This window comes from Paramisgurnus dabryanus, chromosome 4 (assembly GCF_030506205.2).
Source record: "Paramisgurnus dabryanus chromosome 4, PD_genome_1.1, whole genome shotgun sequence".
NCBI lineage: Eukaryota > Metazoa > Chordata > Actinopteri > Cypriniformes > Cobitidae > Paramisgurnus > Paramisgurnus dabryanus.
The window spans coordinates 21401303-21428012 of NC_133340.1; the positions used below are offsets into that span (position 1 = coordinate 21401303).

The window sequence follows — 26710 nt, forward strand, 5'->3', positions numbered from 1 at the left end:
CCACAGGATTACACTATTAACTTTACATGTTCATAACAAATGTGGTGCATTAACACAAAGTTAACGCAAGCTGGGAAAAACAGCAAACATAAAAGTCAAGGGTCAAGAGTCCAACTAAAACAAACAGTAATCACAACTAGATAGAAAAGTTTGAAGACAAACTTTATGTTGGCTTGACAAAGCCTGGCCTGAACGTTTAAAAAAGTTTAAGAGAAACTTAAAACAAGTTTTGTTTAGTAGTCTAACTTTCCTTAAACATGATTTAACAAAAAGTTAGCATGTTACATGATTTAGCACTAAGTTAGCATGATGTTAACATGAATTAGCATGAAGCTAGCATGATGCTAACATGAATTACCATGAAGCTAACATGATGCTAACATGAATTAGCATGATGCTAGCATGAAGCTAACATGAATTAGCATGAAGCTAGCATGATGCTAACATGAATTTGCATGAAGCTAGCATGATGCTAACATGAATTAACATGAAGCTAGCATGATGTTAACATGAATTAAAATGAAGCTAGCATGAAGCTAACATGAATTAGCATGAAGCTAGCATGATGCTAACATGAATTAGCATGAAACTAGCATGATTCTAACATGAATTAGCATGAAGCTAACATGAAGCTATCATGAATTAGCATGAAGCTAGCATGATGCTAACATGAATTAGCATGAAGATAGCATGATGCTAACATGAATTAGCATGAAGCTAACATGAATTAGCATGAAGCTAGCATGATGCTTACATGAATTACCATGAAGCTAGCATGAAGCTAACATGAATTAGCATGAAGCTAGCATGATGCTAACATGAATTAGCATGAAGCTAGCATGATGCTAACATGAATTAGCATGAAGCTAGCATGATGCTAACATGAATTAGCATGAAGCTAACATGAATTAGCATGAAGCTAGCATGATGCTATCATGAATTAGCATGAAGGTAGCATGATGCTGACATGAATTAGCATGAAGCTAGCACGATGCTAACATGAATTAGCATGAAGCTAGCACGAAGCTAACATGAATTAGCATGAAGCTAGCATGATGTTAGCATGATTAGCAGGAAGCTAGCATGATGTTGACATGAATTAGCATGAAGCTAGCATGATGCTAACATGAATTAGCATGAAGCTAGCATGATGTTAGCATGATTAGCAGGAAGCTAGCATGATGTTAACATGATTAGCATGAAGCTAGCATGAAACTAGCATGATTCTAACATGAATTAGCATGAAGCTAGCATGAAGCTAACATGAATTAGCATGAAGCTAGCATGATGCTAACATGAATTAGCATGAAGATAGCATGATGCTAACATGAATTAGCATGAAGCTAACATGAATTAGCATGAAGCTAGCATGATGCTAACATGAATTAGCATGAAGCTAGCATGAAGCTAACATGAATTAGCATGAAGCTAGCATGATGCTAACATGAATTAGCATGAAGCTACCATGATGCTAACATGAATTAGCATGAAGCTAGCATGAAGCTAACATGAATTAGCATGAAGCTAGCATAATGCTAACATGAATTAGCATGAAGTTAACATGATGCTATCATGAATTAGCATGAAGCTAGCATGATGCTGACATGAATTAGCATGAAGCTAGCACGATGCTAACATGAATTAACATGAAGCTAGCATGATGTTAGCATGATTAGCAGGAAGCTAGCATGATGCTAACATGATTAGCATGAAGCTAGCATGAAACTAGCATGATGCTAACATGAATTAGCATGAAGTTAGCAAGATTTATTATGAAATTAGCATAAAGCTAACAAGAAACTAGCATGAAGCTAGTATGACTTAGCATGAAGCTAGCATAAGGCTAACATGACCAAAATACCCAACCCCCATGTCTATATGATGTTCGGATCCAGAGATATAAGGCTTTGTTTATTATGTTGCTAGGGTGCTCATATTTGGTTGCTAGGGGCGTGGCTTAATACCTTGATAAGAATCCTCAGAGACTGATTGGATGCCTGAGTAAAATGAGCCCACCCCAATGTCTCTGTGACACTGTGCTGCAAAGATATCCTTCTGGGCATTTTATAATGGCAGTCTATGGGATATGTTGCTAGGGTGCCCCAAAATGGTTGCTAGGGGCGTGGCTTAATAGCTATGAGATGATCCCTAGAGACTGATTGGATGCCTGAGTAAAATGAGCCCACCCCCATGTCTCTACGACACTCTAAAGTGAAGATATTCCATCTGGGACGTTTTTATTCCCTTATATGGGCATGTTCCTTGCCCCATTATAAGTCAATGGGGAAATTTGGGTGCCTCTTACACCCCAGGGGTGAAACTTACACCCCAATGTGAGGTATGTTCTCACAGTGCCTGTCAGCCTCTTCAAATGTGGTAACCCACAAGTTTCTACAAATTTCTCGCTTGCAGCTATGACCCGTCAAAGTTTGCCGCAATGTTAAGTCAATGGAAAATTTGGGGTGTTTGAGCGCCCCGTTTAGGAATTCGGTAGGTCCCATCAGTTAGAAAAGATATAGCATAAATCTACGTACCAGTCTTAAAAGTTTTGTAAAGTTTTGTGGGTGTAGCTTGAAAGCTCTAGGAGGAGTTACTGTTAGAAAAAGTGTGGACCAGAAGAATAATAATAATAATAATAACTAGATAGGTACATTTCCTGAAGAAAATGTGAGTGGTGCTTGCCGTGGCAAGTTTCGGGGACAATTTATGATTATACTCCAAGCCAAAGGTAAAATGGTCCAACCCCCATGTCTCTACGATGTTCTGATGCGAAGATATAAGGCTTTGTTTATTCCGTTGCTAGGGTGTTCATATTTGGTTGCTAGGGGCGTGGCTTAACACCTCTTGGCATTAACTAGTGATTACCCTTCGAGTCACGAGTAAAACGGTCCAACCCCCGTGTCTCTACGATGTTCTGATGCAGAGATATAAGGCTTTGTTTATTCCGTTGCTAGGGTGCTCAAATTTGGTTGCTAGGGGCGTGGCTTGGGAGTGGCCAATGATTTGGCCAGTGATTACACCCCGAGTCACAAGTAATACGGTCCAACCCCCGTGTCTCTACGATGTTCTGATGTGGAGATATAAGGCTTTGTTTATTCCGTTGCTAGGTGTTCATATTTGGTTGCTAGGGGCGTGGCTTAACACCTCTTGGCTTCCACTAGTGTTTACCCTTCGAGTCACGAGTAAAACGGTCCAACCCCCGTGTCTCTACGATGTTCTGATGCGACGTTATAAGGCTTTGTTTATTTGGTTGCTAGGGTGTTCATATTTGGTTGCTAGGGGCGTGGCTTAACACCTCTTTGCATTAACTAGTGATTACCCTTCGAGTCACGAGTAAAACGGTCCAACCCCCGTGTCTCTACGATGTTCTGATGCAGAGATATAAGGCTTTGTTTATTCCGTTGCTAGGGTGCTCAAATTTGGTTGCTAGGGGCGTGGCTTGGGAGTGGCCAATGATTTGGCCAGTGATTACACCCCGAGTCACAAGTAATACGGTCCAACCCCCGTGTCTTTACGATGTTCTGATGTGGAGATATAAGGCTTTGTTTATTCCGTTGCTAGGTGTTCATATTTGGTTGCTAGGGGCGTGGCTTAACACCTCTTGGCTTCCACTAGTGATTACCCTACGAGTCACGAGTAAAACGGTCCAACCCCCGTGTCTCTACGATGTTCTGATGCGACGTTATAAGGCTTTGTTTATTCGGTTGCTAGGGTGTTCATATTTGGTTGCTAGGGGCGTGGCTTAACACCTCTTGGCATTAACTAGTGATTACCCTTCGAGTCACGAGTAAAACGGTCCAACCCCCGTGTCTCTACGATGTTCTGATGCAGAGATATAAGGCTATGTTTATTCCGTTGCTAGGGTGCTCAAATTTGGTTGCTAGGGGCGTGGCTTGGGAGTTGCCAATGATGTGCCCAATTGTTACACCCCTAGTCACAAGTAAACCGGTCCAACCCCCGTGTCTCTACGATGTTCTGATGCCGAGATATAACTGTTTGACCTTTATGTTGCTAGGGTGCTCAAAAGTGGTTGCTAGGGGCGTGGCTTAGTTTGTCTTTAAGGATCCTAAGATACTGATTGGATACCTAAGTAAAATGAGCCCACCCCCATGTCTCTATGACACTGTGCTGCAAAGATATCCACCTGGGCATTTTATAATGGCAGTCTATGGGAGATGTTGCTAGGGTGCCCAAAACGGTTGCTAGGGTAACCTTACACCCCATTGTGGGGGACGTCCTGACAGAGTCTAGCACCCTCTTCAATTTTAGTAACCCACATGTTTCTATGAAATCCTCACTTGGACCTGTGACCTGTCAATTTTTTTTGGCAATGTTAGTCTATGGGATTTTCGCCCCATTGACTTTCCATTAGGGCACTTTTGGGCACCTCTTACACCCCAGGGGTACAACTTACACCCCAATGTGATCCATGTTCTTACAGAGCCTACCACCCTCTTCAAATGCTGTAACCCACATTTTTCTACAAAATCCTAGAGTGGAGCTATGACCTGCCAAAGTTCGACGCAATGTAAAGTCAATGGGACGTTTTCGGGAGGTTTTTCGCGCCCCTTTCGGAAATCCTGCACCCGATCGCTTATAAAAGTCATAGCACACCTCTCCTCAATAATCCGGTCGATTTGAGCCCTCTTTCATGGCACTACGCCAAACCGTGCGAGACGAGTTACGCGCCGAAAAAGTGTCCAGAAAAAGAAGAATAATAATAATAATATCTTTGAGGAATAGTAATAGTGATGCTTTGCATAAATGCAAGCACCACTAATAATAAGCTTAGATCGAAGAACAGTATGTTGGCTTTGTCAAGCCAACATAATAATGGTGACCTAAAATTAAACAAAACATCAAAATCTAAACCTAATAAGTGAATTGTGTTTTCTACAGCAATATATTTACTGAACATTAAGATAATGTTTTATAACAGTTTTAAAATAATAAAATGCAATGTTTCTTTATCATTTACATAACAATCAATCAATCAAGTCAATATAATAAACAGTTATTGTTTTAAACATCGTGTGAACATTGTTGCTCCTTTCGACCAAACATTCAGCAATCACTACGAGTTGTTGCAACCGCGAACAGCACAATATGTCCCGGAGCCGTGTCGGCGTGTAACACCATCAATGGTTTACTTTTTCTGCACGCTAACCAAAGACAGTAAAAGACGCTAACTCGCTAACCGGAAGTGCTTGGCAGATACAACAGGAAGTCGTTGGAAGAGTGAAAGGCTAATGGCGGCCCGCCTATTTCACCCAGGAAACTTGTCTATATGGTATTTTGAGCTAAAAATTCACATACTTATTCTGGAGACACCAAAGATTTAATTTGCACCTTTAAGTCTTGTGAGTGTGACATGTACCCTTTGGGGCGGTTTCCCGGACAGGCATTAAACTAGTCCCAGACTAAAATAAATTTACGAGCTGTTCAAACTAAAAAACAATTGCACTGACACATGTTAAAATACATCAGTGCCCTTTATTTTGCCTCAAAATGCACACAAGTAATGTTTTAGTAAGGCCTAAGGTCTAGTCCTGGCTTAAGCTAACCCCTGTCTGGGAAACCACCCCTTTAAGTTGTAAAATAAGTCTTTGGTTTACCCAGAGGGCATAAATAAAGTTTTAGCTGAAAACACACAGCTAATTGATTAAAGCACGTTTAAAATTACCACTTTATACACACCGATGTTAAATGTACACTGCTGATGTTTACACAAGTACAATCATACCCGGTAAAACCCATACAGTGAACATTTAACACTGGCAATTTTGCTGTGTACATGCAAATAAAAATGTGTCATTTTTGAGTATGTCATTTATAATGCAGATGAGTTAATGAAATGCAAACACTGATCGCAACGATGGCGACTTTAGATGAAACAGCCATCAAACTTTACGGGGTGGTTTCCCGGAAAGGGATTATCTTAAACCAGGACTAGGTCTTAGTTTAATTAGGAAATATAACTAGTTTTAACAAACATGCCTTACTAAAAACATTAATTATGTGCATTTTGAGGCAAAACAAAGGGCACTGATGGATTTTAAGATATTTCAGTGCAAGTTGTTTGCAGTTTAAACAGCTCTTACATTTATTTTAGTCTTGGACTAGTCTAATCCCTGTCCGGGAAACCCCCCATACAAGTAAGATGTTTCAACCAGACATTATGATAGAGAGGATAAAGTTACATATTGCATTACAGGAGCATTAACATTTTTTAATGATTTTACGGAAGAGTGAAATGTGTGTGCAAAGTGCAGTTACATCTCTGAGTTGGGTTAAAACTGGCATGATTAACTCGATCAATTAACTTCAACTCTGAACATCAATTTACTCTAAATATGTTTAATTTACTCTTTAGGTTTTGATTTCAACTCAAACATGTTTAACATTGAAATTTTAACTTTCCAATTTCTGCTGTGTACCATCAAACTACTGAGACATAAATACACACAAAACTGACCTGACAGACAAATCCAGATGCACACAGCATAGACGAATTTCATTTCTGATGCGTAAATCTTCCAGCAAGACCAGTTCATATCAGTTATTCATGTTAGATTGAACTGTGTCTTCTTACTCACAGAAACCGCATAAGACTCGCTTGCAAAACTTCCTCTTCCTCTCACTTTTTTTTTACACATATTTGAGGTCAGTGTTCATGCTTTCTGTGGTAATGGTTAGGAAATAGATCTAAAATGAGCAGTCTGATCTCAGATCCGTGTGATATAAACGCTCATCAGTATGTCAGCAAGAAACACAGATAAGCACAAACTAGAAAAATGCATTTCCTATGGAAGTAAATCTGTGCCGTTGGGTTTTGAATTCTAATTCTTAGCACTGAATTTTTTTACATCAAATTTTTAACACTGAATTTTATTTTGCATCTAAATCAGACTTTGAATTTTAAAAGCCATCAAATATCTAGCACTGTTTTTTTTGCCTATGACATTTTTTTAAATGTTTTTAAAAAATTCAGTGTAAAAAAATTCAATGTCTAAAAAAATTCAATGAAAAAAAATTCAATGTATTTTAAAAGATTCAGTGTAAAAACATTCAATGTTTCAAAAGATTTGGTGTAAAAAATTCAATATCTCAAAAAATTCAGTGCAAAATAATTCAACGTCTCAAAAAATTCAGTGTAAAAATATTCAGAGTCAACATCCGGGGAAGCAAGGAGAAGCAATCGACCCCTGTATCAAATCATTCAACATCCAGCCAATCATTTACGCTCCATTGGTCACGTGACACCGAAACGGGAAGTGGGTGAAGTTCAGGCTGGTTCAGGCAAAGGGTTTATTTGCATTAACATACGAACACATTTTTCACATCAGGCAGATCGTATCATCAGTATATCAGGACACAGTCCGTTTACATTTATCAACATCAAAGTGGCTTCTGTATCTGGATGTGTGATCGATCCCGTGCGGGGAGACGCGCTGGATGAATAGCTGTCAATCACAAATGGCTACAACTGGCTTTAACCATAGGGTTGTCGCGGTAACCGCACTCCCGTATTGTACAGTTCTACTGAGAAGCAAACAGCAGAGAATAACTAGCAACCCTAATAACCGTGATTCACCTTTTTAGCTTTATATTTTAAGCTTTAAAGGTTTTATCTTTGCTTATTAATATTTGCAGCGTCCGCACCGCATACTTTACCTGAACTCGACTTTCACCCACATGCTTTTTACCAACAAAATTAATGTGAAACATGAGGATGACAATCCCGACTTCACTGTTTTAGTCTGCCTTAATAACGTGCTTTAGGCTCTGTCTGAACTTATACGTTTTTGTTCTGTAGCCTACTTTGTTCACTCACATATATCTATATCAACAATAAACTGTTGTTACCTTTGTTTCCTGATATGTTTAATATGATTTCAATAAAAGAGCTAACAATTTCCTAAATTTCCTGTTCATGTCTCCCTCTAGTCTAGTGTGTAAGAAGTGAAGTAATGTAATTTACAAACACATTTAGGTATAAGAAACTTACTTTGCATAAAACCAACACTGAGCAAATGTATTTGGTCAATGTTATTATGGTTTGTACGTGTTTAACCTAAAACGTGTTAAATGAGATAGAAACTGCCGACTGACCAGCGCAACATTCACATAATGACCCTTGATATGTCGCCATGGAAACTCAAACATTAAAACGATCCATTAAATTCTGCTACTAAATATTAAATCTCTACATTAATAGTTGGAACATATTAAACATATGCCTGAATAACTTAAAAATACAAGCAGTGTTAAAATGCTTTTGTATATCGATTTATTTCAAGATACTTTCAAGCTTATATTGCTCCACAAATATGAATAGAATAGACAGGATTTAAATTGAATTTCTTTATCTAACTTTTGCGAGTTTGTCCATAGTTTATATTGTTGTAGTTCTATATTGATTAAACAAATGATTGGTTTGCTTATTTTAAATAAATCTAAGGATCTTTAGATGTATTTATGTACTACGGCAGGTAAAATATTTTCCATTTATTCGTTTTTGTTAAACCTTCTCCTTTATATAAGTGAGTCATTTTAGTAATTTATTGTTGTTCTGTTATAATAAAATAATAATAAACAAACACTAAGCAGTCGTAGTAATGGAAAATTATGTCTTTCATTTATTTGTGTTAGAACGCATACCATCCATCAAATTTGTTTTATTAATAAACAAGCTGTTTTAGCGAGTTTGTCTGAACTTGTTGTACTATTTTATTGGTTTTAAGTTTTTCGTTCATAATAATAATAAAGAAACATTTTAAAAAACTATTTTAATTCAAGAAATTGAAATATTTAATAATCTGACTTTAAAAGCAAAAGTGATCTACAGATGAACGTCTTTGCTAAATATAGGCTATTTCCTATAAAAATATGCGGTTTGTTTAGTTCAGAAGGTGAAAAAATCCTTACCTGTGTTTCCCTAATAATAAAAATACAACACATCTATGTAAGAACGTAAGTCTCCGTGTTATTTTTACATTATGACTTAAAAGAACAATTTGGAAAATTAGATTAGAAGCGCATGAATCCGCAATTACACTTGCTTTACAGGCAGCTTATTTTTCCAGAGAAAGATATGGTAACATTTCTTCAGAAGAATTCCTGAAACCTATTAATTTACTGATGTTTTTATTAGTACTCCAGCTGTTTTATCGGCCTTTGAGATGGGACGCGGCAGTCAAGTTCATGCTGAAAACGGGGTGAATTCCAAATGGCGTTTTAGCGCCCTTGAAGGGCACTTCAGGAAGGGGATGTCACACAGTCGATCCAAATAAAGAGAAACTGGTGTGCGTTTTTCATTGCTCTATTCGCCAAGTCTATTTGAATTGACCACACCATGAGACAATTGTGCAACTTTCTCTAGAGTTTATACATCACGTGTTCTGATCTTCGAAGGGAATATGGCATAGAGATAATATGCTATTGGAATACGCCCTTTATCTTTTCGTGAGCGGCAGTCGCGTTTAACCAATCATTGAACAGATTTTTAACAACAAATCATAAAACATTTTACTGACCCTAAAGTGTTAAAAAGATTGCGGGAAAATGTTTTGGAATTTCTTTTAATTCAAACATTAAAAATCTCATACATATAAACTAAGAACACAGGGCTTTGAATGTGATGGCGCTTTGGGCAAATCATTAAACAAAATACACAGAAGAATTTTCGTTGTGTTTTATTTATCCATCTTGATGTGTGGCACAAGAACGGATAACATTCCGATCACAAACGCAGCCGAGGACGGATCTCACTCAATCCAGCCATGGAATCTGCATTTACAGGTCAACGTCACACAAAACACCGCTAACTATCATTAATCTTCTCCCTGACAGCTGTCAAAAATAAAGGAGGTTAGGTAATAGAGCGCATTTTAACACTCCTGCTCGTATTTTTAAGTTATTCAGGCATATGTTTAATATGTTCCAACTATTCATGTAGAGATTTAATTTAATATTTAGTAGCAGAATTTAATGGATCGTTTTAATGTTTGAGTTTCCATGGCGACATATCCATGGGTCATTATGTGAATGTTGGTCAGTCAGCAGTTTCATTTAACACGTTTTAGGTTAAACACGTACTAACCATAATAAAATTGACCAAATACATTTGCTCAGTGTTGGTTTTATGCAAAGTAAGTTTCTTATACCTAAATGTGTTTGTAAATTACATTACTTCACTTATTACACACTAGACTAGAGGGAGACATGAACAGGAAATTTAGGAAATTGTTAGCTCTTTTATTTAAATCATATTAAACTTATCAGGAAACAACGGTAACAACAGTTTATTGTTGATATAGAAATATGTGAGTGAACAAAGTAGGCTACAGAACAAAAACGTATAAGTTCAGACAGAGCCTAAAGCACGTTATTAAGGCAGACTAAAACAGTGAAGTCGGGATTGTCATCCTCATGTTTCACATTAATTTTGTTGGTAAAAAGCATGTGGGTGAAAGTCGAGTTCAGGTAAAGTACGCGGTGCGGACGCTGCAGATATTAATAAGCAAAGATAAAACCTTTAAAGCTTAAAATATAAAGCTAAAAAGGTGAATCACGGTTATTAGGGTTGCTAGTTATTCTCTGCTGTTTGCTTCTCAGTAGAACTGTACAATACGGGAGTGCGGTTACCGCGACAACCCTATGGTTAAAGCCAGTTGTAGCCATTTGTGATTGACAGCTATTCATCCAGCGCGTCTCCCCGCATGGGATCGATCACACATCCAGATACAGAAGCCACTTTGATGTTGATAAATGTAAACGGACTGTGTCCTGATAAACTGATGATACGATCTGCCAGATGTGAAAAATGTGTTCGTATGTTAATGCAAATAAACCCTTTGCCTGAACTTCACCCACTTCCCGTTTCGGTGTCACGTGACCAATGGAGCCTAAATGATTGGCTGGATGTTGAATGATTTGATACAGGGATCGATTGCTTCTCCTTGCTTCCCCGGATGTTGACTCTGAATATTTTTACACTGAATTTTTTGAGACGTTGAATTATTTTGCACTGAATTTTTTGAGATATTGAATTTTTTTACACCAAATCTTTTGAAACATTGAATGTTTTTACACTGAATCTTTTAAAACACATTGAATTTTTTTTCATTGAATTTTTTTAGACATTGAATTTTTTTTACACTGAATTTTTTTTAAACATTTTAAAAAATGTCATTGGCAAAAAAAAACAGTGCTAGATATTCGATGGCTTTTAAAATTCAAAGTCTGATTTAGATGCAAAATAAAATTCAGTGTTAAAAATTTGATGTAAAAAAATTCAGTGCTAAGAATTAGAATTCAAAACCCAACGGCACAGATTTTCTTCCATAATTTCCCGAGGAACTGCAAAAGTGTGCATGCTCTGGTGCGGTCACTAACGTGATTTGTGAAATGTAAAATTTTTTAATGTTTTTTTATCTTGTGCATCCTCGCATTGGAGTCCTAAGTTCATGTACAAAGTTTGGTTTCAATACGTGAAAGCATTCCTGAGAGACACACACGCACACGCACAGAAATGTATACAGACTTGTAACAATTGTTTCTGTAAATTTTACGATAAAAGAAATTATTTCACTCAGTGATTGACAGCATAATGCAATCGATTGTGTTCCTGTTCAACAGTAGCTAAGCATCAGGGACGTGCACAGGAATTTGGAGGGGCAGTTGCTCTGACCTAAAAAAAAGGGCACCCCCCAAAGAAAAAAAATCCAAGTCACTGATAGGTTTCTCCAAATGTAATAACTAAAAATGTGTTCATCTAAAAAATGATGGACATATGCATCTCGGACGGCTTAGGGCCCAGTATGGGTTTTTAATGTGTACTGGACTGGTTCCTTGTTATGTAATAATTATACGTTTAATGCTTAATTGTAATTTATATTATATATTTATTTAAATAATATGTTTGATTAAAATTGATAATCAATAAAAGCGACATCATTTTAGTTTGGAAAATATCAGTTTTCAGCATAAATATTCAACTGTTCATTCATCTATAACATCACAAAACATGAATGAGGTGCAGAGGTGGGACAAAGTCATTGTTTTGCAAGTCACAGGTAAGTTTTGAGTCTTTGCATTTAAGTCTCAAGTCAAGTCCTGAGTCAAAACAGAGGAAAAGAGAAGTCCCAAGTCAAGTTCTTGAGTCAAGAAAGGCCAAGTCGAGTTTCAAGCAGGGGCGGTTCTAGGATTTAATTCTTAGGGGGGCTTAGCCCTCAATGATGATGTGAAAAGAGCATTGTGATGCCTTTTTGCAAATTGGGATCAGTATTATTATATTAATAAATTAATTTAGGCTACATACATTACTCTTCTATATAGTTTCAAGCCCTTATGATTTTTTATTTAACCTAATAATAAAAAAAACTCTTGAACAAATATAAAGGTACAGTATAAAAGTTCTTTATTACTATTATTTATTATTGTGTATCTTGAATTAAAGTTTATGTATACTATATGTATATTGAAAGTTTACTGAATTCTAACAATTTATATGAGAATTTATATTTATACGAGTCAGACTGTACTTTTCGTTATACATTATAAATCAGTTTTACTTTCCAGATGTATCATGCATGCTCACATTATATTTTGCAGACATGACTGCACTTATACAGGCTAGCAAACAAATTAACACACCTGTGGTTTCTATTACAGCATAATGTATTTACATTAAAGCAGTATTTTTGTATTATTGTATAGACTATTAAGTAACTATGACTATGACTACATAAACATTTATCTCTAATCATATTTTACTGTAATGAATACAATACATTTTATAATAACAACTCTTGTATGGGCTTACAATTTACTAAACATGAATTATCGAGTCCTCAGTTTTTTTGGGGGGTGGAGGCAACTTATATGGATTTTGGTTCGAATAAAGGAAACAAAGGCTCTCATCCACTTCACATACTGTTGTCTGACCTAAACAAAAGATGAGAGAAGCCGTTACAGGAAAAACTTGACAAAGGATTGGTTAGATTGATTTAAATGTTCACAGTCATTCAAGAGAAACAAATAACATGAAATTGTTATGGATGTGGTACACAATGAGTATGGGATAATTTACCTCATTATTGAGAACACAGTAGACCAGGAAGATAAAGGTTCCTTGCTGTGAGTTCAGGATCAGAAAGAGAATCTCCATCATCCTACTGTTATCAATGAAGAAACCCAGAATCCAGGGACAACCAAAAATCACAAATTGGGCCAGAGTTTTAAAAATCGTAATCCTGCAGAGAGAGAGAGAGAGAGAGAGAGAGAGAGAGAGAGAGAGAGAGAGAGAGAGAGAGAGAGAGAGAGAGAGAGAGAGAGAGAGAGAGAGAGAGAGAGAGAGAGAGAGAGAGAGAGAGAGAGAGAGAGAGAGAGAGAGAGAGAGAGAGAGAGAGAGAGATCACAGTCTGGCAATAGAGAAAGGCCGACATAGACAAACATGGCTCCCAAAAGAAGAGCGAATCTGTGTCCATTGTGACAGTGGTGAGATCGAGACAGAGACACACTTTCTCCTTTACTGTGGTAAATATAAAGAGCTTAGAGAAAAACACTTTGACAAAATCTCAAAGCTCATACCAGAGTTTCATAACTCTTCAGATTCAGATCAAATGAAGATGTTACTGGGGGAAGACAGACACCCATCAGTTGCTGCTAAATTCATTTATCAGTTACACACCATCAGAAATAATCCACAGCCCTGATCTTGTACAGTACTTTTATTTTACCTCTCATCTGCCTCCATAAATGTACATTTGTATACTTCCAATGTTTATATTTCAAAGTCTACTTTATATTGTAAATATCCTCTGATTCTATTTTATTTTGCAGTAGTACTTCATCCATCACCCAGCACCTTAGCTTAATTGCACCTTAATGTTTGTTAATATTGTGTTATTGTATGTTTCTTGTTTTATGTTTAATGCTTTGGCAATATTGTAAGTGACACAATCATGCCAATAAAGTTCTTTAAATTGAAATTGAAATTGAGAGAGAGAGAGAGAGAGAGAGAGAGAGAGAGAGAGAGAGAGAGAGAGAATTTATTTTTATTTTTTTAATTTATTTATGAAAATATATCAAGCACTCTGAAAACAATATAAAAAAATATTTCTATGACATGACCACTAGTGTTGTAGTCGAGTCCAAGCCGAGACCGACTCGAGACCGGGTCAATCACGCTGTGTTAATTGAATTAATTGATTTCACATGCAGTGTGTTAAAGTAACATTGAATCAGTGTTAGAGTCAATTGGATTCTTAAGTGAACATTTAAGTGATGTTTTTTTTATTATTGAAGACACCTGATAATGAGCAGAATCACTGAAGAAAAGAGAAACACAAGAACTACAATTGACTTCATATAAAATCAACTCAAAAGACATTAAAACTCTCTTATTACCAAACAGGCTGTTCTTATTTCTATCAGCTATCTACATTTGTCTTACTTTTTTTTTAAATCAGAGTTTAAGATGTTGATGTTTTATTGAAAATGTTTGGTCACCCTAATTGTGATCAGCATTTCCTTAGGTTGGACAGTTTTACTCTTCGTTATAAATCTTTGTAAAATGTATCATGTATTATCAGTATTTTGTTTTCTAACTTTCTTTGCAAAATATATATTTTTACAAAAACAGCAGCCAAGCACAAAGAGTCAAACTGTCCAACTAAAGGAAACACTGATCACAATTAGGGTGACCAAAAATTTTCAATAAAACATCAACATCTTAAACTCTGATTTAAAAAAAATCAGACAAATGTAGACAGCTGACAGAAATAAGAACAGCCTGTTTGGTAATAAGAGATATTTAATGTCTTTTGAGTTAATTTTATCTAAGGCAGTGGCTGAAAGTCAGTTTTAGTTCTTGTGTGTCTCTTTCATTCAGTGATTCTGCTCATTGTCAGGTGTCTTCAATAATCAAAAAATCATCACTTAAATGTTCACTTAAGTATCCAATTGACTCTAACACTGCTTCAATGTTACTTCAACACACTGCAGGTGAAATCAATTAATTCAATTATCACAGCGTGATTGACCCGGTCTCGAGTCGGTCTCGGCTTGGACTCGACTACAACACTAATGACCAATTTAAAATCAGGGGGTTTGTTACTTGGTCTGTCTCATGTGTGAAACGTCAAGGTTGAGGTTTTTGAGAGTTAAGTTCAGACTGATGAAGATACTGATGAAGATAATCGTGTTAATCTGCAGAAACAAAACACAGTAAAGAAACAATCACTTTCTTTTCCAGTGGTTTAAACTTCAACTGGTCTGAAACTAAAACTTACTGCAAGAATGAAGCAAACCGGTCCCAGAAAACTCCAGATGAAGCCTTTCTCCTGTTTAATCCAGCATCTGTTTACAGAAAAAAAAAAAAATTAAACAACACCTATAACATTGCTAAAAACAACAATCGATTTTGTGTATTTGGTATAATATAATGTGTTTGCATGGTTTTGGTAAAAAAAACTTGGTGCAAACGTTTTGTTAGTGCTGAAAGCAGCTCACGTCATTGCATTGTTGGCTCCCCCTACTGGCCAGTGGGGACCACTGCGCTTGGGAACGGTTCAAGATAACCAGTCCAAATGTGAGTTTCAGTCAGAGGGTGAAAAGTGTGTGGAGAAGGTCCTAATGTAACTTACTTAAAGGGGACATATTATGAAAATCTGACTTTTTCCATGTTTAACTGCTATAATTGTGTCCCCAGTGCTTCTACCAACCTAGAAAATGTGAAAAAGATCAACCCAGTAACTTAGTTTTGGTAAAAAACCATTCTTTCCAAGCATGTGAAAAAATAGGTCATTGTAATTTGGCTCCTATTGTGATGTCAGAATAAGGTAATAACGCCCCCTTTATCTGCACTATCCAACCACAGCACTGCCATTTAGTTCAAAGAGAAAGAGAAAGAAAGGAAGGACTTGACAGCACAATTGAGTTTCAATTACAACAAACCACCATCATTGTGATCAGTGTTTGCACTTCAGCCGCTCATTTGCATTTTAAATGACACACCCAAAATGGCACACTTTTGCTCAGACCTAGATTTAGACTTAGTTTACATCTTAAAAAAATCTCATAATATGTCCCCTTTAATTTTGTATGTTTGTTTGCAAATGTAAACAATGATATGAGTTATTGTCCAACTTAAATCTCTTTTCTTGGACTACAATCAACACAAGGATTGTAGCTAACCGTTTCCAACAGTTGGCCTGTTTACATGGTATGAAGCGTCACATTTTCGGCTCATGACACAGGGTATTCATGCCAATCACAACGTTCTGGTTAGCTGGCCAATTGGAAAAGACTGAGCTTTTCAGAACGATGAGCTTTGTACAAAATCAACGCATCTCAGGGAGGCAGAACAAAGAGGAGAAACAATAATGTATGGTATGTGGGAAAATAATGTGTTTTTTAACCATGCAAGCGTATTGTATTACACCAAATAACGTTATGTTTATCAAGAAATTATAAGTACTTTTGGGGACATAAAATAATAGCAAAAAAAATACAGTTAATGACCTCTTTAAGTGTTAATTTCTTTAATCCAAACAACTGATAACTAATCCCATTCATACATACTTTTCACTGCCGTAGCCTTGAGGAACCAGGCCAGCAGACACACCCACTATGAATAAAACAATCGCATAACCAATCACAATCAAAAATCCCCTGTTAAGCCTCGCCCTCTGTCTGGAGCTGATCTGTGATATGTTCTTCACACAGATGAAGAGCAGCACGGCTTCAATGAACATCCACACAAAGCAGGAGAGAAAGAAGAAGTGAAGAACGCCTGATATCACAGCACACAACACCTGAAGACAGAGTTTAAACAATAAAAGGGATTTCTGTTTTCCAGAAAAAAAAATAGTCAAACTAAAGATGTTGGTATTCTGTAATCAAAAGTTCTCACCTTGTAAGGTTTTATGAGATTGATGAATTGTTGTGTGAGTAAGAACAGAAGATGAGCAGACAGCAGACTGATGCAGAGGTTGATTCGAGCTACATTGTTCACTCCAGGTTTCCATCGACAGAAAGCAAAAGTCAACAGAGCCAAACTAATAAACACCAGACCCACGATCACAAACATCACATTCATCGACTCCATCCGCTGACTATTATCCTGAGAAAATATGTGGCGATACAATGCGTTACATCTGCTGCCGTCACATCTGCATTTGAGTTAGCAGTGTATAGTGTTTGTAACTCTTGATAGGGTTTTAGTCTACATTAAATGTTTTCTTAATTTATGTAAGTCACATCTGTGTTAAGTTGTCTTACCTCTGATGGGCTTCTGCTGGTTTGCATGATAAGAGCGAATGTTGACAGATGAAGACATGAACACACAGTGAAGCTGCTGTTGGTCTTTACAACAGAACAACCATCTACAATCCACTCAGTGATGTTCCAGTACACACAGGAAAGTTTACCACTGTCATTTATCTCCTTTAAAGTGAAGAAAAGTACATGCATATCAGGCATGACTCCAATGTAAACATAAAAGATATCACAAAATCTGTGCACAAACAACAGCAGATGAAGTTTCAGGAGGACACAGCGTCTTGTTCCCCCTCACAGCGCAGCAGCAACTTAGTGCAACCATTTTACCATTTAACAACCTTGGAAACATCACATGGAACTGAAATATACATTTACACTGGACTAAATAAAACCAAACTATACAATTGCATAAAAAGTGGGTGTTTGCTGCATTGTTTTACTATATCTGGAGTTATCTTTAAGTTTGCTTTGACTCAAGCACCTATAAGAAGTGCATTATGTAAGGAATAATTGACGATGCACACCCAAGGTGATAATGCAGCATGACGCGAAACAGAGTGCCACCACGTCAATTAATCTGCTTATACCATGGTTACCACAGAAATTGCTCTGGTGGTTATTTGACCGGTCAGGTGTGCAATTACTGAAAAATAATGCACACTCGTGGAATTTTTCTCAACCAATCAGGATAAAGCATTCAACAGTCTCATGGTATAAACAATAATAAGTGTGATAGCCAGTATGCAAATTCATATAAACTGAACCTCAAATCATCATCTCTAAAAGACATAATTACACCAAAATATTTTTTGTTTAAAGTTATATCCCAAGCCCAGAGTAACTGGAGATGTTCAAATTCATATAACATTACATTGCATGTGAATAAATCAATGAGAGTAACTCACTCTGATGTGTTTGAGGGTGAAGTTGACTGGTTTGGTGAGGGTTGTGTTGGTGGTTGTAGGAAGAGTAGCTGAGATGACAGTGGACATCATTGTTTTATTTGTGTCATCTGATGTGATGAAGAAGTCTGGTTTCAGTAGGTCCTCCATTGTGTTGTAGCTGATGAAAACCACAGCAGCTGATCCTGCAACAGATTCCAAATTTAGAAAAAAATAAATGGATGTTTTGCTAGACTACTTTAGATGACAGAAAAAATATTTACTGAATATTCATGTATAATAATAATGAAGAAAAATTAGGAAAATGATGTGTCCATGCCTGATGTTCTCATCCTCCACAACACTTTTTGAGAACAGTTTAAGCACACATACAGAATTTTAATAAAGTTTGATTTTGAGTGACCAAGCACATGGACCAGTTACTTCAAGATGGCTACCAGGTAAGATCATTTTTTTACAGTTAATTTGACATATTGTCTTGTCAGAATGCTTACACGACATTTTGATAATCATTACCGCAACAGATGCTTATTAAATGTTAATTTAATTAATAGAAGCATAATACTTTGATTTTAAATGCATGTGAGGAATCTCCAAATTATGTTCTTTCAGGTTTGTCATGTCATTTTGAAAATATGTCAGTGTTGATGTTTTCTGACTGTTGCGGTAATGAGATTTTTTAGGACTAATTTTTTAAATTATGTTACAAAAAGTGTTAAATGATAAGTAAAAGTGTTTAAATTAATGTTCCCATTTACTCCAGACTTTGTTTTTCAATGTCTGGTGGGAAAAAAAGTAAATTTAAGCAATTTTTACATTTTCATGCTTGACATTTTTAAAACCAAGTTTTCGTGAGAATCACCCATATCTGCTCTCTGACAATAATTATTGGCTGTGTTAAAATTCTTTAAATCACAATATTATTGCATACCTGAATTAAAATTGTTCCTGGCGATCCCAATAAGATCAATGTCTATAGAAGCATTTGTTGTGTTGAGCTGAGGGATTTTATCAAGGTTGGCCTGTGGTCCAACCACAAACACTTGCGCCTCTGATTTAAAATAAATAAACACTAATTTTATGTCACCCAGAACATCACAAGCATGACTTCAGTTAGATTTTATATATTTTTACATCTACAGTTTTATAATGACATTAAATGCTATTTTAGTGATGGTTGTGTCTCTCTTACCCACAGCTGCACGAGTAAAATTGAGATAATAATATGTGTTTGTTGGCTTCACCAGCATTGACACAAGCTGCTCACTTGCTTTTAAAACATATGACGCTAGTTTCTTTGGGTCAACTGATGATGTGTTTATCTTCTCTGAAGTGCTGAAGACCATGTCCAAAAGTTTGATGACATCCTAATTCAGTAAATAAGAAAATAGCTGAAATAATAAAAAAACATATCTTTAATTTTGTCATTTTTCTGTGATTTACCGTTAAATTGAGAACAGTAATCTTCTCTATCTGGTCAAGGAGATTCTGTATACACGAAATTCCCTGTGGACAGAAATAGAACTAAATATTAAAGATATGTATATTTTATAATGTTTTGCAATAATAAAAACATCAGTGTTGCTTTTATAGACGGTTTCATCGGACGCACGTGATACACGTCTGGATCCGAACCTTACTTCCGGTTTCGTTTTTTTAATGGTCTGAGTAGTTGCTAAACTGATCTCTTGAACAAATGCCTCGTCGAAAATAACAAATGTTTTGGTTTCCTATGTAATCTATGTGTTGTTGTTTTGCTTGTTATATAAATAAACTATGTTTAAAGAACTTGGTTGTTATTTATTCTTAGCGGAGTTAACCGGAAGTTACCTGCGGACCGCGACAGCCGCTTGTTTATGTTGTTACTGCTGAAACGGTCTATATAGAGTAAGAAAATTAATGAAAGTAAATAAACAGAGCGCTTTATACTGTAAACTTGTACTGCTATTTAAATTGACAGAATCTAGTTGTCATCTACTATAGTAAAAAATCTTTCAACTTACCGTGCAATTGTTAAGCTGTGTTATATTTAAACCTGAAACAATACATGAACACAATAATAAATAACAGCTATGTAACAAATAGATAGGAACCTAGAGAAAATGTAGAAGATGAGCAAAATGTCTGTTCATATTAATAAACAGCATTGTGTTACACGCATTGCACAGTTTATCAAATCAGATATTCATCACATGTTAAAAAAAAGATAAAATTAACTGTGCTGAAAACTGATTGGCCGTTTTGGAAAATCCAGACTATAAACCAATGGAGGAAACAGCACTTTACATTACCAGATGTGGTGATCGCTGGGGTGACAGTTGTGTAAGTGGTAATAGCGCTCTTAACACCTGACAGGTTAATGAGTTTTAATTACTGAACAAAGACATGCATCTAATCAAATGTACATCACATGCCGGGAAGAAACAGAAGGGCAGGTGTGAAGCCTGTTAAGAGATGATTTGGCTAGCCCAGTATCAGTATGGAAAATGTCCCTGCTTTATGGGCCGTTCGTTGGCCAATTTAAAAAATAAAATCATATTAAATCCACTGGGCCGGCATTTGCTCGATATGCGAGATTATCAGTCCAGCCCTGATCACATGTAAAAAAATAAATAAAATGAACTAAAAATAAATGAGTGCTGAAAACTGATTGGCTGTTGTGGTGAATCCAGACTACATTACTTTACCAGATGTGGTGATCGCTGGCGTGACACTTATGTAGGTTTTGTTTATGCTGTCAACATCTGAAAGTGATTGATTAAAATGAAATTAATGAACAGATACACAACAATCACAACATAAGAATTACAGACATAAAGAAATCACCTGCACAGTATGCCAAATTGCATGTAGTTGGTTTAACAAACTCATAGACATAATAACCGGCGCTGCAGGCTTTGACTCTAATTGGAATTGACTCATAATAGCAGCAGTAATTGTCAGAGCGACCACAAACATGTCTGGTGACCACTCCATCCTCAGGTTTTGGGTGTCCACCACTTAGCCAAAGTGGATATGCAGTACCACACATGTTTTTTTCAACACATGTTTCTGGCATTCGGACGTTCTGACCATAAAGCTTAAGCCGATACCAGCCGACCCAACTGACATTTCTGTCACACATGGTGGAGGAAGAATTGGTGGAATAGTTTGTGGATCTCCAAGCGTTGTCCAGCACAGTGTAGTTGTAGCAGGGATCAGTAGAGAGATCATCTGTTCAATAAAAACAATGTTTTCTCAAAAACTTAAAAAGCATTGTTTTCCCACCACTCATAAAAGCTGTACCGAATAATAAGCATTAAAATAATACACAGCTTCTCTACTAGATGTCAGTATGTTAAAAGATTGACTACATTTACACGATTTATTTGCTTTCTTTATTGTTGTTATTATGTTATTGTTTTATCATTTTTCTTCAAAAACAAGTATAAATGCACTTATATACAGTATACTATCTATTCAAAACTACGGATCAGCTTATTCGTTTATAGCTGGTTTTGTGACTTTTAGGTTTAATAAAGTTGAATTACCTGCACAGTATGCCATATTGCATAGAGTTGGTCTAACAAACTCATAGACATAATAACCGCCTGTGCACGATTTGACTCTGATTGGATTTGATGACGGGTAGCAGCAGTAATTGTTTTTATAACCACAAACATGTCTGGTGACCACTCCATCCTCAGGCTTTGGGTGTCCCTCATTTAGCCACAGTGGGACATCAGTACCACATCTATTCATTGCAACACATGTTTCTGGCATTCGAGCGCTCTGGCCATTAAGGTAAAGTCGATACCAGCCGACCCAACTGACAGAGGCGTCACACATGGAGGAGGAAGAATAATAGTTGGTGGATCTTCTGGAATCGTTCAGCACAGTGTAGTTGTTGCAGGGGTCTGCAGAGAGATCATCTGTTATGAAAGCACTGCACAGTAAATTCCCTGGTGTTAATTTTAACACCGGTCGGTGTACAAAATGGAACCACCAGCAGGGTGTTAAAGTAACACTGAAGCAGTGTTGAAGTTAATTAGATAATGAAGTGATGATTAAGACATTAATGGTGAACACCTGCTGGTCATTCTGTGTCAAATCAACATCATTTTTGGAAATTTTGATTTGATTACTCTTTTTCTGGAGAAAGTAATACTAAAATGATAAAAAGACAAAATATGGAATGCAATAGATGAATACAGCAAAATCCCCAGTTAAATAAACACTGCTGGGTGTATATATGGCTCCATCTTTTTTAGAGCGTTAAAAAGTAAAACTGAAGCAGAGTTAAAAGCTGCAATCTTTCACTTTTGCCTCTCTATCATCATCTCTGTTTGAACACTTATATAACTTGCAGAGTTATTTTCTAAACCTGGATGATAAGTTTAACTTTTAAACTGCTGTCAAAAACAAAATACAAGTGCTCAACTATTCCAGCATCCACACACGTGATTTAGTAAACAAATCTTCTTTCTGACGAGAGTGTAATCACAAGTCAAAATAGACATTTACCACAAAATGTATCACATTAAATCTCAAGTTTGTGTTTGTTTTAGATTAATTTGAAGTCACCATTATGGTGATTAATGTTGCCTTTAGTCATTTGTCTCCTGACCTTCACTGAACTAACTCTCCTCTTGTTGCAATTGCAACAGTGTTTTATTTAGATTGCTTGTTCGTTGCTTGATATAATGGAAACTCTTTCAGAGCATCTGATGTTGTTTGTTTATAAGATAAACTACCAATTATTAAAACCTGAGATTATAATCAAATGATAAAGAAATGAAGCATGCAAAACACAAGATCTTTACATATAACACTGCTCCGACTAAGATTGCTGTAGTTTATATTATTATTATTTTTTTTTTTTGCTCAAGAGAGACATCAACACTTCGGATACAAATCTCAACAATGGTGACAGTAAATGGTAAGAGAGTCAAACAATTTTGTCATGTTGCAATGCATGATGGGAGTTATGAATGAGTTTTCTACAATCCTGTTACCCAGCATGCATTGCAGCATGAAGCTTTGTTGTTGATTGTGCTTTATAGGCTGATTGTTGATGTCTCAGTGTTGCTGTTGCTGATTCAATTTGTGTTTTAAATTTTATACTTAAGACTATATAGATTCTTGCAGTACCACAATGATGACAAAACATAAAATTACACAGCTTTACTCAAGTATTAATTTTTCAATAGAATCACAAGACATATGCTTTCATAAAAATTAGTATAGCAAGAGTTTAAGACTTTATTCATCTCATCCTCTTCTGATCTAACGGATGTGCTTTATAAACACACTGTCTTGATGAGCAGAAGAAAACTAATACTAAACCTCAAGACCCAAGTGGCCAACTAAAGGAAACACTAATCGACACAATGGTGACTTCCTTTTTTAACCAGATTTACAGCAGTTGTATAGAAGTTAAACTTATCATCCATGTAACTACAAGCAAGGTGTAATTTTCGTTTTCAAACAGATATGATGATAAGAGGGCAAAAGTAAACGATTGCAGCTTTTAACTCTGCTTCAGTGTTACTTTTTTACACTCTGTAAGGTGGAGTCATATATACACACACAGTGTTCATTTAACTCTGGGTTTTTCATCTATTGCATTTAATATTTTGTCTTTCTTCATTGATTTTTATAAGGCAGTGGCTGGAAGTCAGCTGTAGTTCTTGTATTTTTTGTCCTTCAGCGATTTATTATCATCAGGTGTCTTCAACAATCAAATAATCATTACTCAAATCATCACTTAAATATCTTATTAACTTTAACACTGCTTCGGAGTTACTTTTAACAACCTGCCGGTGGTTCCCAAATGAACACCGACCGGTGTTAAATTAACACCAGGGAATTTACTGTGATGTTTTCTGAAAACTTCAAAGCAATGTTTCTCCCAAGAGTCATAACTATCTAAAGAAAGCTTAATTGAACAACAAGCAATACAAGTTAAACACAGCTCATCTAGTGGACCACAGTATTTTAAATGATTCACTACATTTAAATATTGACTTTTCTAAATGAATTCCCATGGGCACATGAACTGCTTTTGTAACTTAACATTGTAAATATATTATTTTAATTTTAGTTTACAAACCACTACAAATGCTCATGGGTTTTTCATTTTTGGGACCCCAAATAAAGTTCAGTCTTCCTCTGCAAAACCACAAGCCGCAAAAAGTGAATGTCAAGACGTGTTCAGAGATTCACATACCCCCATAAACAACATTACATTACCTGTTGAACTGATTGTTGTGTTCATGGAGTTGACAATGCTAACATCTGAAAAGTTTGATGAAGTGTTGTTAATGAACAAAGACAGAAATATTTTATAAAAAATTTCAAATACAAATAGACAGACTGAAACATAATTACCTGCACAGTATGCCATTTTGCATGTAGTTGGTGTAACAAACTCATAGACATAATAACCACCTGTGCAGGCTTTTACTCTAATGGGAAATGACTGAAAATAGCAGCAGTAACCGCCCCCATGACCACAAACATCTCTGGTGACCACTCCATCCTCAGGTTTTGGGTGTCTACCTCTTAACCACAGTGGACTTTCAGTACCACACCTATACATATCAACACATGTTTCTGGCATTTGAGCATTTTGGCCATTAAGGTAAAGCCGATACCAGCCAACCCACTTTAGATTCTTATCACACTTGGAGCTGGATTTAGTATATTTGGTGGCTCTCCAAGCGTTGTCCAGCACAGTGTAGTTGACGCAGGGGTCAGCAGAGAGATCATCTGTTGATGAAAACATGGAGAAAAAAATTAAAATGCCTTTAAAGGTGTTTTGAGTTAATAGGCTGATTAGAGTGTGGCACCAGATGTCTTCAATATTGAACTTTTTCACAATATTCTAATTTCCTGAGATACTGAATTTTGGGATTTCCTAAGTTGTCAGCTATAATCATCAAATTAAAGAAACATTGGAAATATATCATGCGTGTGAAATGAATTAATATAATATAGTTTCACTTTTGGAATAGAATTAGTAAAATAAAAAATATTTGATGATATTATAATTATATGACCAGCACCTGTATATACACTGTAAAGTAAAAGTTAGTCATTTGTAAATTGTTAAGACCCATCAATGTTTTTTTTTTCAAACTAAGTTTTTCACTATAAAAATGTAAGTTGAAAATGTTTAAATGATTTTAGTGTTACCAATTAAAGTATTTTTATTTACCTTAAATTTTCACAAAAATGAAGTGTAAAACTAAAATATTACATATCACTGATTTTCAATAAAGGAAGATTGTTAATGTATCTCGAATACCTGACTATCTCTATCACTTTCTGAATAACATCCACTTTATATGTTTCTCTTTATTTTTAATGAAAGTGTCACTATACTGAAGCACAATCAATAATCAAACATATCTGGTTTACGCTTACATGGCATAACAGAGATGATGGTCAACAGAGCTATTATAGCATCTGAAAAAATAATAAAAACACACAATTAATAATGCATAAATTGAGAGTTAATAATAAATTGAATGTATTGAGTCTATACTTTCAAAGTTGTTTGCATTGAAGTTTTAAGTTTGATATCAATAATTAGCAAAAATTAACAATGATTATTACAGACTACAAATGCAGATTTATTTTTTTCTATCCACTGGCATGGTTGAACATTTTGAAACAAGTGTTGTGTTTTAAATTATCGCTAACATTGACCCTGTATTTGCATTATCATCTGCACTTCTCAAGCTTTTCCGAACCAACATTCAGGTGTGAAAACACACTTACTTTTAAAAAGGGTTGATGACATTTTAATACCGGTGTCTTTGTATTTCATCCAAAGTCAGTGGTTGAGTTTCTTAAGAGACAAAAGACTGCATACGGGAAAAATGCTCATAAATATTTCTGATCCTTCAGCAAACACATGTAAAGCAATGAAACAAAAACTTTGAGCTTTAATCCATAAATAAAGACACAGCAGTGAAGACCCAGATACAAAAGTAATATAAATAATTATAAGGAGTCATTATTTTACTCCAACTTTAAAAACTGGCAGCAATTGTTCTTTACTCAATACAGATTTGCTCATACTATTTAACAGCATGTCACAATCATTAACTATCCATTATATTGTTAAAAAAACAGTAGCAACTAGATACTCCAAACATGCTGCATAAATGCTTCTCATTATAAGATTTAAAGATTTATTACCAGCACAAACAAAATCTTATCTTACCTGAGTTTACATCTGGTGGTCTTCAATCACTGCCAACAGGACAACAAACTGAATAAATATTTGTGTGTCAAGATTGATAACAGTACAGTTATCTGTTCATCAACATGATGAGGAAATTAAAACCACATTATGTATTTTACTTCTTAAAAGTACACACACAAACACACACGCACGCATGCATGCACGAACGCACACACACATGGGCATGGGTGCCCACATTTACCCCCTGATTGGGTGTTCTTTATAATTAAGTATCCTTCCCTGATTCGTCAAGCACCTATCAAATAACCATTACACTACCGAATAATGA

General features: G+C 35.9%; 1 protein-coding gene and 1 long non-coding RNA gene across 2 annotated transcripts; both read right to left on the minus strand.

The window, feature by feature from the left end:
• Nucleotides 1-12449: 12449 nt before the first annotated feature.
• On the minus strand, nt 12450-21398 carry LOC135786248 (adhesion G protein-coupled receptor E3-like). The gene is made up of 14 exons (XM_073814294.1): nt 21015-21398; nt 20876-20932; nt 20192-20223; nt 19632-19694; nt 19381-19555; nt 19120-19239; nt 18192-18373; nt 17287-17451; nt 16919-17128; nt 16588-16820; nt 15297-15363; nt 15122-15213; nt 13094-13256; nt 12450-12948 (listed from the first exon to the last, which is right to left on the minus strand). Exons 1-14 carry the CDS (start codon nt 21310-21312, stop codon nt 12844-12846), a joined length of 1962 nt encoding a protein of 653 aa, XP_073670395.1. The 5' UTR covers nt 21313-21398; the 3' UTR covers nt 12450-12843.
• A 3503-nt stretch (nt 21399-24901) lies between these two features.
• On the minus strand, nt 24902-26041 carry LOC135760469 (uncharacterized). The gene is made up of 3 exons (XR_010537417.1): nt 25953-26041; nt 25596-25637; nt 24902-24938 (listed from the first exon to the last, which is right to left on the minus strand). It is a non-coding gene; the product is annotated as an uncharacterized lncRNA (long non-coding RNA).
• Between the last annotated feature and the right edge of the window lie 669 nt (nt 26042-26710).